Source organism: Micromys minutus, assembly GCF_963924665.1.
Source record: "Micromys minutus genome assembly, chromosome: 26".
NCBI lineage: Eukaryota > Metazoa > Chordata > Mammalia > Rodentia > Muridae > Micromys > Micromys minutus.
This window is the reverse complement of record NC_137961.1, coordinates 2,609,056-2,624,925: the sequence shown is the minus strand read 5'-3', so window position 1 is coordinate 2,624,925 and position 15,870 is coordinate 2,609,056. Positions and strand designations below refer to the sequence as shown.

Genomic DNA, 15,870 nt, shown 5'->3' with positions numbered 1-15,870 from the left:
CACAACGCTGGAAGTCCCCCCACCCCGCATTTGTCTATTATGTGGCGGAAGGCTAAGGTGTCAGAAGGAAGTAAAGGCAAGCATCAGTAACCCGAGTTCAGGTGTGGTACTGTAGGCCCAGCTCCTGGAAATCTGTGTCACTGATGGTCAGAATCCTGTAGTTTAAGTATGTTAAAATGTTCATGTTGCTTGCCCCCCACACTGTAACGTGTGTGAAATCGGGCAACGCCCATCCCTGCTGTCTGAGATCATTTTGGTTTTCTTGAGCGTGTTGCCGGGGAAATATTTTTTACTTTTAATAGCCAAAGAAATCTGTGTTTTCGGTGACCAGTACCAGGTTTGCCGAGTTAAGCGTGTTAAACATGTAAAAGTTAAGACTGCATAAGAAACAATTTACTTTAAAATGGCATACAAATCCAGAGAAAACAATGTCCAAGGGCGGGCTAAAGGAGTCTCTCACAGCTACACATCATTCTCGAGTGAAGGAACTGAAAAGGCTGCTCACATCAGGCCTGGGGCTTGAAAACATTTTCATTATCATTTTATGTATGTGGCTGGATCACACATTCACTCTCCTTTGCTCTGCTCTTAAGAACTAACACACATGAAAGAGCAGCTTCTGGCATTTCACTTGCTTCAAACACCACTTAAAATTTCTCTCAATACCCACATCCTTAAGTTAGACCTGCAAGTGTGCGTTTTTAAGACATCTGAGTGCTATTTCAGTTCCTCTGTTCTTCCCTGAAATAATGTAAATTAAACAAAAAAAAAATCTGTGTTAAATCAAAACTGAGTTTGGAAGCTTTTATAAGAACCATAATAAATCATAGCACAAGCGATTCCTTTGCTTAATGTCTCGCTTTTGCCACCCCATTTGGCACTTTTAACAAGCCAGGGTTCTGAATCAATAGCCAAGTCCTGTCTTGATAAATGTACAAACACCCAGGAGCAGGAACATGGGGGACAAGGTTCCATTTAGCAGAAAAATACCAGCCTCGCCGGTGTCCTTCGAGAGATGGAAATCTGGGTAGAGAATTTTAACAGGCTGGTAAAATATGGAGTTTTGGTGTTGCCTTCTCACTAAGTGCAATATGGCCACAAATCAAAAACGGGTTTTGAAGATAAGTGTTGATTATGAAGCCTTAAATAAAGGTAATTCTGAAGTTGTCGCTCAGAGGGAATTTTCCCCGTGTGAAGTCACAACGCCTTCTATGTCATTTCCTTGGGGAAAGCAAACAGTCAAGAATGTGAAAATTAAAAATCGCATTTTACTTTGAAATATAAAAATAAATATGTCTCCAAGGAATGAGAAGGGAAAAAGAAATCAAGTGCATTTAAATCATTTTATTGCACTAGAAGCTGCCAATTCGCCTGTGAGTTGTTTCGGTGCGGATGAAAAGAAATCAAAATACAGGACAGATGTTGTACAAACCACATTTAAGTTCCGTCGCACGCTGGCTTTTTCCGAGTGATTTTGGCTCCTCTACTAAATAAGGTGCATTTTGCTTGATTTTTGAGGAGGGAAACATCAGGAAATATTTAAAGGCCAATTGCTGCCAATTAACTTTGATCAGTAAAAGTTCTATTTGACTCTTTTGAGATTCTTCTCCTGTTTTAAAAGACCTAGCAAAGCAACAACTTGATGATTAATGCCTGTTGGCGGCCCCGCCACAAGCTTGCTTAGGAGAGAGAGTTAAATAAACAACCGCCCCACAGAGGACGCAGGCTGTGTGGTTATGGCCCCGTTTTGTCATGACGGAGATAGGTGAGAACAATGCCCTTCTTTGTCAGGAACGCAATGAACAACCGACAATCGTTTCTCTCGCTGCCATTCACAGCCTGCCAGACAGCTTAGAGAACCCGCCCTTATAAACCACCGTGCAGTTGAGACCTGAGGAGTTCTAGTGTCAGGACAGCACAGTCTGATGCACACAACCTCCAAACAATCAGACTGGACAGAAAAGAACAGGAAGAGGTTGGTAGGGACAGTCCAGGCAGTTGGTTGCATAACGTCTGTCAGTGTTTAAGGGCATGCATCTCAACGGTGCTTATGAAACCAAGACTTAGAAACCCTCTTGAGAGTCACGCTTGATACTTAGAAATCTTGTCACCAAATTTTAATAATGTAGGGTCCAACTTTAAATAGCACCAGTAGGGAGCCCCTTGCCTTATAAGCGCTTTGTCTCAATATTCCTGTTATATATTTTGAAAGAGTGATATCCAATCATCCCTTCAGAACCAATCAACTTATTTTCAGATACGTTCTAAAACGATTACAACTTACTTCTAGGTCATTGAAAAATAGATGTGTGTCTGCCAAGTTGAAAATCATCTCTTCCATTCGAAGTCCGAGGGAAACTGAAGTAGGTGGATCCTAAAAGGAGAATTTTACAGGTCAGGAATTTGTATGGTCATCTTATTTCACGGGGAGGCAGTGACGGGGCAGGTGGAGATTTCACGGGACGTGGCACTTCAGGAGAGCTGGAAGTCAGCTCAACCATGTTGTGAATGGTTTATTGCATGTGGAGGCTTCAGGGACCTCCTATAAGAAAGGTGCTCCGAGTATGTTACTAAGCATCATAAAGAAATAGCTTGCACCCAAGTGTAGGGGTCTTAGACACATGAAGTAGAGGGAATTTATGCCATGATCCATAAAGAATATCTGCACTTACTATCCAAATATTAGGAAATAGAGTCTAGATTACGTTCAGAGAGGCAACAAGTAGAAATCCTGTTCTAGGTGGTAAGTGGCTTTCTTGTTTGTGTGTAGTCAGAGTGCCTGCCAGATCCTGGCTACTCAGCAAAGGAAGTGGTGGCTGACCTGACTGCTCGGTACCATGATCAGTCTAGGCTGATGCTGTAACGCCCGGGCCACCACATACCCAGTACCACAGAGAAGGAAGTACTAAGCCAAGGAGATCCAGTAACTGCTGTATAATGCTATCAAGTCATGGCCAGCCTGCTTGTCTTAACACCTGTCTTAATGACCTCTACTGGCATTGATGACCTTGGGGATATGGAAATGGTGCTATTCTTTATGATACTGCATTTTTAATATGTGAAATTCCAGAATATGCTTCCTGGTTACAATCATTTATGCTAAGTAGAGAAAAAAATCTTAGTTAGGAAGTATTGTAATGAACATATAATCAGTTTCTAAAGCTTTTATTGGCACCCCAATAACCATTCTGTGTATACCATTTTAGCTTTTTCTAAAGAATAATAATTTTCATAGTAACATCATGTAATTATCTCAACAAACATTTGGAATACAGAATCTACATAACAGGAGAACTAGTAAATATACAAATTATTCCTTCAGGTGGGCCACCCTTGCAGCAGGAGGGTACCCTGTGTCTCATTACAGGCTTTGAGTCAAGAACCTAAAACTCAAAGAATCAGCATTCCTCTCTACCACTACTGCCCAACATGGAGAGCACACACCACTTCCTGCGCTGTTTACACATTCTGTGGCTGATCTCAATACTTGCTCACAGCTTTGAACACTGTCTGCACTCAGTAAATCATGTCCCGGAGGTTCCACCACAGGACTCAGCAACTCCTGCTTTGAGAGCCTGTACCAAGCATCAATGAGAAACCCCAGAGTGGCCAGCTAGGGACTTCTGCTCTCCCGTAGGATAACAGAGGAACAAACACAATAAGTCTTGCTTCTAATTTTTCAGAGATCTCACCATCTCTATACACCTAGCAGAGAACAGGAAGATGGGATGGAAGGTCGGGACCCAGATTCTGCACTCCTCTGAGGACAATCAGTTGCAGTTGAGCGGGTGCAGCATGTCTGATCAGCCCTATCCTACTAGCACCGCCCACTTCACTAGCACCGCCCACTTCACTAGCACCGCCCACTTCACTAGCACCACCCACTTCACTAGCACCGCCCACTTCGCTAGCTCTGCCCACAGTAGTGCCTACTTCCTGCCTTTGTAATGAAGAAAAGGAAGACAGTATGAGACTGGAAGGAAGGCATCCCTAGCCTCTCCATTGCTTTGCGAATTGACTGACAGTGGAAAGGAGAAAGGAGTTGGAGAAATGAAGGCAGCTCCCCATGCACTTCTCGTTGGGTCCTTCTGACTGTTCACCTTCCTAACATCGCCCTTGCTTAATGCCTCCTAATATCTAAGAAAGGTCTCATATTGTACAAGGAGATGTAAAACCAGCTTACAGATAAGTAAAACAGACAGCTAACTCATTAACTCTTCATTTAGAGGAAACTGTGCACAAAGATTCTATCAATGTACTAGAAGAAACCGATGCTCAAATATCCAGAACAGAACTGATCAGCTAGAACAGGTCAAATAGTTGTTTCTAAAACAGAACATTAGACTATGGTGTGCAAGAGGTCCTAGACCAGTGGTTCTCAACCCTCCTAACACCGACCGAGACCCTTTAATGCAGTTCCTCGGGGTGCAGTGACCCACAAGTATAAAATTATTTCACTGCTACATTATAACTTCGTTGTTATTGCTATTACATAACATGTAATTTTGCCACTGTTACAAATCATACTGTAAATACCTCATATATGACCCTGTGAAAGGGTCATTTGACACCAAAGGGGTTGAGATCCACAGGTTCAGAACCACAACACTGGTTGTTGAGGCCAACGAAAACACCCTGCCTTGCTACCGAGCCCTGCCAGCAAGTCTTTTTATGTGGCGAGGGCAGAGACTTACCATATCTATTTAATTGCCAACCGTGAAATATATGTACCTCATAGTAGTGCTGCTGTTAAAAAGGCCTTATTTCTTCTGATACGGTTGCTTATTTACATGGGCATCAAAAGAATTACGGTCCTGCTTGCTAATATGTAGTACACTTTAACCTTTCTTCATAGATTACAGAAACAGCTTGCTTGTTATTAATACCTTTCTTCCATGGTTTTTATACCTGCCACTTTATGGTACTGTTTCAGAAATATTTCCTACAGCAGAAACACACTTTGGCAGTTAGAAAACAGGAGAGAAATCTTGGCTAGGAAGGAGGGTTGTGGAGAACAGTATTCTTGGACCTCTTTTGAAGATGTTAAAGAAACAAAACCGTGATCTAGGCCTCTCCTACGCTCTCCCCTCCCCTCCTCTCTACTCCATTGTCTCCTTTCCTCATCCTTCTTCCAAATCTAGACCCTCTGTTACAGAAAAAAAAAAAAGATGAAATGAAATACAAGTTTGGCAAAACATACCATTTCTTGCTATCTGGAACATCCTCTGCTATTTTCCAAGCTTACTCTACAGTTTGCAAAGTAGAGACCTAGAAGGTCCCTCCTTCTTGACACCCCAACATTCTTAAGATTTATGCACGGACACTGACCCATCAAGTGCAAAGACACCTCATGTTGTTTCACCCAGGGGAGACTAACAAGAGGGGAGACTGGCAGCTTGCCTAGATTTGCCTATACAATTTGAGTAGCCGATATCACCTCAGGACAGATTTTATGTTCCTGTCATAATAAATCCAATTTTAATACCTTTATACCTTTGTTAAAAAACATGTGGATATAAATTAAATGTGAAGAGCTAGTCCTGGACCATTAATAAATTAGTCTTAGCTGGATGGGCTATTTCAGAAAATTCAGAAGAAGAAACAAAACAAACAAACTCTCTACATTCTTGGACCGAATGCGAGACACGGAAATCACTAAGTCTTTGGCTTAATTTCACTTCTCTTGAAATATGCACTTCTCTTGCAATAACAGATTCTGGGGCTGCAGTTATGAAAAATTCAGAGCGTTGCCCTCTCTTCAAATTAGTATTTCATTTGAAGAAAGACTCATTACCAAATGTTTCCATTGTCCCTCAGGGGCATTTCCACTGCTGTCCTCTCTCTTCCTGGCATTTCTAAAGCACTGCTTTCCCTCTTACCACTTGTGAACATTTTTGAGCTTTGTCCTCTCCTCGTGAGAAGTAACAAGCATGGGAGGAGAATAAAGTCTGGGGTGTTAAAAAAAAAGATTAAATAAAGTAATAATAATAATAATAATAAAGTAACAAGTAACATCCCCTTGTAAGAAGAATTCATTCCCAAATGTTTGTTCAGATTCTGAGGCATTTGCCACTGGCTGTGACATCTCTCCTCTCCTGGTGTCAAGGACACCATTGGTCTTTTCTGTACATAGGCTTGGAATCTGATTATCATCTATCAAACATTTAGTACTCACCCTGAGCCTCATCTACTCTACAGTCAACTCAGGCCACCATAAAACCCAAAGAGCCTCCTGGCCGCAACAGTATCAGACTTGAGATATTGACTGAGGCATCACAGATTTATCACCTTTTGTTGCCCTGGCTATAAAGCATCTGAATCTCAATGTCTGTCAAGTGTATCATTTTTTCCCCATGCCTGGTATATCTCTCCTTTATCCTACCCACCCCAAACTGTGGTACTTTAATAAACAGTGTTCCATTCCTAAAGCGGGCTAACCACAGTACTGTGATGTAATGCTTCAACCTGAACTTTCCATGTTCCCTACCTTCTTCCACGTCTTTACTTTGTGGTTTTGCTTTAGCTATGGGTCTTTTCATGGTATCCTTCATGGAGATCAGACTCTTAAGCTATTCCTCTCCCACTTCTTAAAAACAAATATCCAAACATTATAACCCAAGCCAAAGACCCATAAATGTCTTATTTTTGTTTACTTCTCCAGTGTATGCCTTGTTTTGGTTTGTCACAAAATACTTTCTTGAAAAGATAGGTAGTCAGAAGACTGCTATCTACCATATTTTGGCTGTATTTAACTATTTGTTACAATAGATATAGTTAATTGGTTCGGTAAATATAACTTAAATACATCAATTTGGATGGATATAAATTCAGATAGTTAAATACATATGAATTTGAGGATGCTATGTGCTTAGATATATTTAATTATCACATAATAAAAGCAAGTGGTTCTGATGGGAATTCTCAACATCTGCCTGAGGCAAAGGCACTGCCATCAAGGAATGTTCCCAGAATTTTCCTACAATGTTATACTCTGTTCTGTGACCAACCTATGTTTTTATACCTTTCCTGAGCACTATTTTCCTCAAGCCTGATTCAACTCTATTTTTTTTTCCTACCAGGGTCTGTAGTAACATGGGAGAAAAACCATTTTATTTGCTAATAAAATTTGGAAATATATGTGAAGTTCTAGACTGGTGTGTGACAGATACAAGCAGCCAATCTGACAATTGCTGTCACTTCTTCCTCTAATATTATAGTCAGAGCTGTGTGGTTGTCCAAACATGGGACATCAGGCCATGGCTGCAGGAGATACATCATATTCCACATCTAATCTGAAGGAGAAGTTTAAGCAAGGGCTGCTCTAAGAAGGTCTGTTCTCTGCATTTCATTAGACAGAAGCCAATGAGTTATCTCTATGGACCTTAAGAGTCTTCTAAAGTCGTATGGTAAAATCTTCACCCATGGGGTTGTAGGCTAGAAGACAAATAGGGGAACTTTTAAGAGGTCGGCCCCACTAGGAGATCCTCAACTACACTGGGCGTATATTTAAAGTGGAAAGTGGGATCCTGGTTTTCATTTACCAAGCATATGAAGATTCACTGGTCTTTGCTGAATTCCCAAGGATGCTGCCCACTCCAAACAATACTGCAAATTCTTCATGGATGGCTGCTTCCAAATCTACACACCAGGATATACCACCTTTCACTATAGACATACTACCTGTGGATTTGTTGCAGTGTTAGAAAACCAAGAAATGTAGTTGTCTCTAAGAGTTGGTGCTAATGTTTAGTGAGTCATGAGGTCAATTTTATTGTAGTTATTACACCAAGGCTCATTCTTAAAAAAATTTAGACAACTTTTCATGCCAATATTTTGAGAATATCAATGTTTTTCAGAGGCTAGTCAACAGAATGCTGACTTTGGTGGAAGCTCAGCTGAGATATTCGACATAACTACCCTTAGGAGGGACTGCCATGCGGTCTCCCAAAAGATGCCAGCCAAAGTTTGGGGCACACTGATGTTTATCAACATGTGGGTGCTATAACTCCAAGATGGTGGCAATGGTGTCCAATACCTTGAAGATCTAGGCATTTAGTAAAAGAAGTAATGTCAATGAAATCTACATGTGTTCTTAAAAAAAGTATATGTAGAACTATCTGCCTGTCTATCTATGTATCTATGTATCTATCTATGTATCTGTCTATCTATCTATCTATCTATCTATCTATCTATCTATCTATCTATCTATCTGACATGTCAATAAAATCTAAAACTTACTCCTGAAGGAGACCAAGACAGGGTAATACTCTTCGATAAAGAATGTGGGAGGGGCGAAGGACACTTGAGAAGCAAAAGATGACACAGGGATAGGAGAACACAATACATTTTGCGCTAAAAGCATCGTGGGAGTATCTAATGCAGCATATTCTGATTTAGAAAAGCAAATTAAAAAAAAACGAAACAATAAGAGAAATGTTTGCATGTGGAGCCAAGTAGTACAGTTTTCTTGCACTGGTTCTATATCCCTCCTAGCTGACTCCACACACCTCTCTCTTTACACTTAACGGTTTGCTGGTAGGAATATAACAAAACACTACGACAGTAATTATTGAGGGACTTGAAAAAGTTTGAACAGTTCAGGATGATTCTTTCCTTGTAGATTATTAGGAAGTAATGGTTCTAGGGGAGTTATGCTGGCAGTAATGACATTTTCTACAAATAGTCAGTCTAGTTGTTGCAGTCAGCTGAGCACAGGTGAGGCCACCTCATTCACCGACTCTCACAGGGACATCAGTGACTTCCCCGATATAAACAGTCTTCTCCTGATCAGGATTAGTGTGCAGAGGTGCTTGGTGGGACGCTTGTTCTCTCACTGAGGCTTGTAAGAAAACTACCTCCAGAGAAATGCCTGTGGTCAGAAGCAGCTACTGTAATTCATAGATTAAATGGTCATAAGTAGCTAGCAGGCATCAAGCTTTCCTAGAGATTGGGCACAGTTGCTCCCTAATTTGAAATGACTGCTGGCAAACTACTCTCATTGGAAAGACATAAAGGAATGTGACACCTGTCAGCCTTTGGAGATAACAAGTTATTAAAGGGGGCTATTAAAGGAGTTATTAGAAAGGCTAAGGAAGAAATCTTCCATAATGGACTGATGGGGGAGTATAAGCCCCAAACTGCCCTCAACATAACAGTAGACATCTGAATTTCTTACTGAAGGAGCAACTGAAATAACAGCATCTAAATCCTAATGGAGGGAGGGAGGAAGGGAAGAAGGAAGAAAATGGAAGAGAAAAGAGAGAAGAGGAGGAGGGACAGCTAAAGGAAACCATTCTGAGATACATGTGGTGAGGGATAGAATCAAGAAAACCCAAACTTAGAAGACAGATGAGCCAGTCCCTTCAACAGAAACTACTATGATTTTAGACAGAAAAATATAGAAAGGACTTAAAAAGAACACACATTGAAAGCCAAGAAAAATAGGATGAACTGCAAAAATAAACAAAAACATTGAGCAAAGACACTCCATGAACTAAGGGTCAAGGAGAGTGGCCTGGACTTCGTGGTAACACCCCTCAAGTTCACAGCTGACATTACACTCGATGGTTAATGGCTAGAAATGGTCTAGAGTCAGCAACAAGGCAAGGACGGTCTTCTCCCCATCCATGTAACGGAGGCCCGAGCAGAGCAGCTGTACGAAAAGGACAAATGAAGGGTCTGTTTGCAGTGTCTGTCTTATATATGGAGAATGGCCCAAGCAGCCTGAAAAATGTTAGAAATGATAACTTCAGTGTAGTCTCAAGATTCACATTAACATGGAAATTAACTTTTTCCATACACTAGTAGTCAGTCAGGGGACAGAAACTAAAAAAAAAATTTCATTTACAACAACTATAAAAGTAAACAGGTAACCATGAAGAATCCAAAGAGGAAAAAAAAAAAAAAACACTTACATAGTAAAAACTGATAATAAGAAAAAAATAAGACAAAATAGAAATACATAGAAAAAAATAATCCCATGTTCATAGAGATAAGACACAACATCAAGATGTTAGTACACAGCGATTTATAGATTTACTCCACTTCCTATCAATTATTATTTTTTGTGTAAATAAAAAAAGAAACCATCCTAAAATGTACAAGAGTCTTCAAAGGAACTTAAATAATCAAAAAAAAAAAAAATCTTGAAAAAAAAACATAAGTCAGCAGTCTTACAGACTTAAACTTTGAAATGTATTATAAGATCACAGTAGACAAAGCAAATGTGTTTTCAAAATAAATAAAATCTTATATTAGTAGAATAGAAAAGTTCAGAAATAAATCCCTGTCCATAAAGCTAAATTATTTGTGGCAGTGGTCTTAAGTCTTTTTAATAGTCCCCACTACATCTGGATAGCCAGATGCAGTAGAATAAAGTTGAGTCTTTACCTTAACACATACAGACATTTACTCACAATAAATCAAAGACCTAAATTGTAAGTCATTTAGAAGATAGACGTCAAGTCTTGACTATGGCAACTCTTTCTTGGTGTGACATCAAACATGCAACAAAAGAAAACAGAGAGATTTGCCATCCTTAAAATTAGAACCATGTGTGTTCAGGGACACAACCAGCTGAATTAAAAGGCAACACAGGAAATGAGAAAAAATATAGAATTCTTTTTATACCTGGTAACAGGTTAATGCCCATGATGCACAGAAAATGGCTTCAATTCTAAGAATTACAACAGCCAGGACATGGGACAGGCTTGGTTCTCTTTTGCTCATGACACTTTGGATTGAAAAGATGTTTAAAAATCTTTAATCATTCCTAAAGCCATTTGACAAAGGTGTTTTTTAAGCCCTCCTGAAAAAGTGCATGCTGGGACTGGGATTATCTATTCCCAGAGTGAGAAGCACAGCACAGGAGTTAAGTGTTTGCTTTGCCTGGGTTAACTCGGCTTGTTACACGGTTCAGTGTTCTTCCCTGGAAACGGGATACCTATGTCTGTAACTCGAGCCATAGGGTCTTCATCTCACTTACTTATGATGCTATTGTCACTCTGCAGGGGTGACCTGCTACAGAGGCTCTAACATAGTGTACTCCAGGACTCACATTTGCAATAGTGTGCTTTGTGATTGTGGGACTCCTAAACATTCCGAGAACCCACACCCCCCCAATATCTACAGCGCCAGAGATCACCATTTGATCTGTTACTAGACTTTTTTCACTACACAGATATTCATAGCTTCTAGGAAGTGCTTCCCGTGGCTAACCCAGGAACACAGGATGCCTCATTGCTACTGTTAGTTCTGGGCATATTCTGCAGCTTCAGTATTATCTATGTGGGTGACATTGGTTTTCACACTGAAAGCAGACCATCGAAGCCTAGTCATCCTTTGCCAACAGTCACCTTTACAGGAAATTTCTTGGGGATAAATATTGTGCTTGTGTGCCTATAATTGTACAGGGTATTATATCTCAGATTAGGGTAGGACACTAGATCTATTAGTATCAAGCAATAGGACATAGGGAGGTGTGTGTTCTGGGTACCACAGCAGCTAGAGCCCTGAGGTTTTCCCACTTATAGGCCATCCATTTTTCTGATTTACTTCATGGATGTTTTAATGATCTCTAACCATTGATGCGCCTGCTACTCTACAACACGGGGCGAAACACTAGGCACATCCACTATTTCTACTCAAACTCTTTCACTGGAGTTTTAAGGTTTAGGTGATCCTAACAAGGTATTAGTGAGAGATCACACAGTAGAACCTGCAGCTCTGCGGTAGAGAGGACATTAGGTTCACTGCTCTGTACTCGATTCTGACAGCTAACATCAAGTCCCTGCTCCCATCTTGGCTAATTTACGCTGAAAATGGCAGCAGCTGTGTTCTTTCTGAAACTCTAGCGTTTTCATATAGAATTTGAACTTAACCACTGTGTAAATACACACTGTTTGGAGATGCTAGGTCATCATCCCCAGTTATCTTGCCTTTATCGGCAAGGTATGCTATTTTATGTCATGGCTGTACCTATTAGCTTTTGCACTCTGAGGGAAAGAGCCAACAGGAGCTCTTCAATTTGCTGGCTGAGCAGAAATCGCATGGTCCCTCTGTGTGGAGCACAACACAGCTTAGTGAAATGACCAGAAAACGGATGTCAGTGCTTTGGAAGGAAATGACAAAGCAGCCACACACTTGGTCTTACTGATAGCCTTGAACAAGTATACACAAATTTCCTATACACTGGCAAGCTCCTTCTCTGTGACAGTGTAATCCTTTCATAGCCTGAGGACAACCCAGAGCCAGTTGGCCCCACTCTGCTTGATCACAGCGCACAGGACCCAACACTGCAGAGTCAGGGCATCTGTGAGGACTTACTCCCTTCCTCCTCCTTCTCTTTGCTACCAGCCTCTGTTCAGTTTGGGCTCTCACTTCTGGAGCTCCCTGCATGCCTAGAACCGCAAGAGGACGTTGACGAGGCTCACTGCACGAGCAAATACTGCACCAACACCAGCGGGGTCTCAGCTAAGCCCATGAATATCCTGTCTACCACTGGGATCGGACTGAACACCATGGTCAAACAGCCAAAGCAAGAAACGTAACACCGCTCACCAGCTAGCTTCAGGCCACAGTACTCTATTTTTAGTGGTAAACACAACCCCCTATAGACCTGAGGCTGCCTCAGAAATTTGTTTTTATTCGTTTTCTTAAAGAGAAAGAAAAAAATTGTTGGGCTCCAGTGCTTGCTGCCCCTTGAGATTCAACAAAAGTCAGGAACTCAAAGGAAATCCCCCCCCCCCCTTTTTTTTGGCTTTTGGCTTTTGGCTTTTACGGATGGGACACTGAACATTTTCTGCATATGGAAGCAAACCATCCTTTCTCCTTTGTCTACAAAGCTTAAATCTAGACATTTCTCTAGAAACCGCCACAACTTTGTATGAAACCAAAGTTTAAAAGGTACACCCTGAGCTATTTAGGTTTGATTGAATAGAAGCCAAACACCACAATAGATTCATGCAGCCCAAAAGTCATTTCAGTTTTATTATTAAAACTCCTTATTATAAGAAATGTATTCTCTTTAGATAGAAATGTCAGTGAAGAGTTTTCATTGCTGGAGGAGCCGAAAAATTCATCAGTTCTGATGAACTTCTGACTCAAATGCTGTGGTTAATTAAAACTGGAATAACTTACCAAATAAACCATAAGTTAACTAAATAAGATCAAAACCAAAAGAACCACCAGACCTTGCTCTTTACACTATTGTCATGCACTCTCATCTTCAATGCACAAGTATGTTTAAAATACACGCTGTCCGTCACTCAGCTCAAGCCCACGCATGCGTCCTACCATTCCTTCCAAGTCAAGGCTACACCAATCCCTAGCAACCGCTCTGCGGCTTTGGAGGACAAATCAAAGTCTGTCTAAAGCGTATGCCTCATTCTTCAAGTTGCTCTTTATTCATCTTAAACCTAAGAGGGAAAGAGCTTCTACAGGACGGTACAACTTACAGGAACTGCAGGCGCTCTGGATACGGCATTTGGAAGTCATGCAAGTGACCCCACGGCTGTTAAATGCTACCTGCGCTGGTGCTGTGTGGGCAGCAAAGGCTGGTGGGCAGCAGTAGAAGCTGGCTGGTGATGCATGAGCAGGCTTACAGGGCTTTGTCAGCTCCATGCGAAAACCATGCTCAAAAGAAGCACAGATCTTTGGGGACTATCAACCAAATGAAAGAAAAAAAAATATTTGTTTAAGCCCCTTAAACAATACCTTATTTAGAAGGCCAACACTACAGCCACAAGTGGGCCTGGCTGTCATTTAAAAATTTCCTGTATTCAGGAACTTTTGAGACAAAAAGAGGCAGAAAAACAGGAATGGGCACTCTGGTACCGAAGAGGTTCATGTTTAGTGCTCCACACTACTAGCTCACTGGACAGAACTGGATGATGCGCTTTGTAAATTGCTCACTTATCTGAGAAGAAAAATATATCTTGTGGAATGTTCTTCTATGAAACATTACTCAAGTGGTGGGTTCTACATCTAAGTCCCACGTCTCCCCTGAAGTCTCTCTCCCTACCTGGCAGGCACCCAGGGGATGATGGCTTTGTGCAGGGTCAGAAGGCTCTCTTACTGGGTAGCTGGGGTGAAATGCTATGTTTGGGGTATTGGCTGCAGTTCTATTGTCCATCAGGAAATAATCGATGAGGGGCTGAAGAGATGAATCAGAGGTTAAGAGCACTGACTGCTCTTCCCGAGGTCCTGAGTTCAATTCCCAGCAACCACATGGTGGCTCACAACCATCTGTAATGAGATCTGATGCCCTCTTCTGGTGTGTCTGAAGACAGCTACAGTGTATTTATAATAAATAAACAAATATTTTTTAAAAAAAGGATAATAATCCACGAGAGCTTGCACACTTCTGAGAAGCAGACTGTGCATGATTGAGGTGAACACAGAAAATCCAATGGTGTTAAGCAGGTCATTTTACTTGACTCTCGCCTGTGTTCATTTATTCCTTAAGAGATAGCCTTTCAACATCAGGGAAATAAAACTCCAGTAGAGACCTTCACCACTATAAAGATTAATTTCAATTGTGGAGAAAACCCAATGGATCCCAAACATGGGACAACTGCCAAGACAATGGAGGGGAAGGCAGAAGGGAAAAGGAAGCCCAGTAGTGTGCACTCAGCCAATCGGCCTCTCCACTCAGGGCCGGCAGATGCCAACGGCAAGACCCACAGCTAAACCTAATCAAAGGATCTATCAGGATCTCATTTGTGACCACTCTCCTATCTCCCTTTCTCCCTTCTAGTGTTACAGCCGCTCTTTGGACCTTTAGTCTGCCTTACGCTAAGCACTGCACAATGATTTCCTCTGCTATCAGATTAGTCTCCCCTGTACAATTCCACTGTGTTGGTCCCAAGTGTGACATTTCTCACGGCACCCCCATGCTCCTGGCATAGAATCTTTGTACCCAATTGTGCCCACAACCCTCCTTTGAGGGTAATGGGCCAATCTGAAGATTATGTTGTCTGGTAACAGATGTGCTTCCTTAGGGGAAAAAAAGAAAGTGGTATTTTCATTTAGGTTTGTTTTTGAGTGGGTTTCTTTGGTTAGGTTTTTTGTTATTGATTGATTCATTCATTTTTGGCTGCCCTGGAACAAGCTCTGTAGATAAGGCTGTACTGTAACTCACAGAGATCTAACTACCTCTTGCTCCCAACTGCTGTGGTTAAAAAGGCAGGTACCACCACCGCCCAGCTTGTGTTGGGATTTTATATTCTATGCCACCCCATAGCACCCACAGGTTATATTTGGACCCATGTGATATCTTCTCATTTTGATCCAATTCAACATTAATATACAAGGAAGAAATCCTTTGGGATATCTGTCTCCTTCCAGGTTCCCAGACATAAGGTTGGGGCTCTTTGCGAGGGTGGTAAAAGCCCCCAGGGAATGTGGGGAGAACTTAGATTCACTCACTTCTTAGAGCTGTGACTGCTACATGTTCACTAAACTCGTGGTCTGTTTCTTTCTGTGCACAGTGAGAGACGTCATGGCAGAACTGTGTGCTCTGTCTAGTCCTGTCCACTGTGACTTGCTCATGCAGCTCTGCTGACTATGACAAGAATTCCAGAAATCTCTATACACTGATCACCAAACCTTGCTTAAACAAAGCCTGGGCCATGCACTAGAGAGTGCAGAATGATTGATGTGCCATGGAGCTGGGAGACAGCACAGCTGGTAGGGCTCTTGCTGACCACAATGGGATATGGCACAGTTGGTAGAGCTCTTGCTAAGCACGTGGGAGACCTCTGCATACTTGGGTCTCCAGCAGTGCCCAAACCTCGGGTCCCACAACTTGGGAGGAGGAAACAGAAATGTTAGAGGTTTAAGGTCATCTTCAACGTTTGAGGCAAGCCTTGG

At 41.6% G+C, this 15,870-nt stretch overlaps 1 protein-coding gene across 10 annotated transcripts in view; it reads right to left on the bottom strand.

Moving 5' to 3' along the window:
• Positions 1-15,870, bottom strand: part of EYA1 (EYA transcriptional coactivator and phosphatase 1) — a 142,737-nt gene that overhangs the window by 35,033 nt on the left and 91,834 nt on the right. For all 10 annotated transcript variants that reach the window (XM_080938655.1, XM_080938658.1, XM_080938659.1 and 7 more), the window contains one exon: positions 2,285-2,374. In XM_080938655.1, coding sequence (XP_080794781.1) covers positions 2,285-2,374 — 90 coding nt within the window. The remainder of the gene's footprint in view (positions 1-2,284; positions 2,375-15,870) is intronic.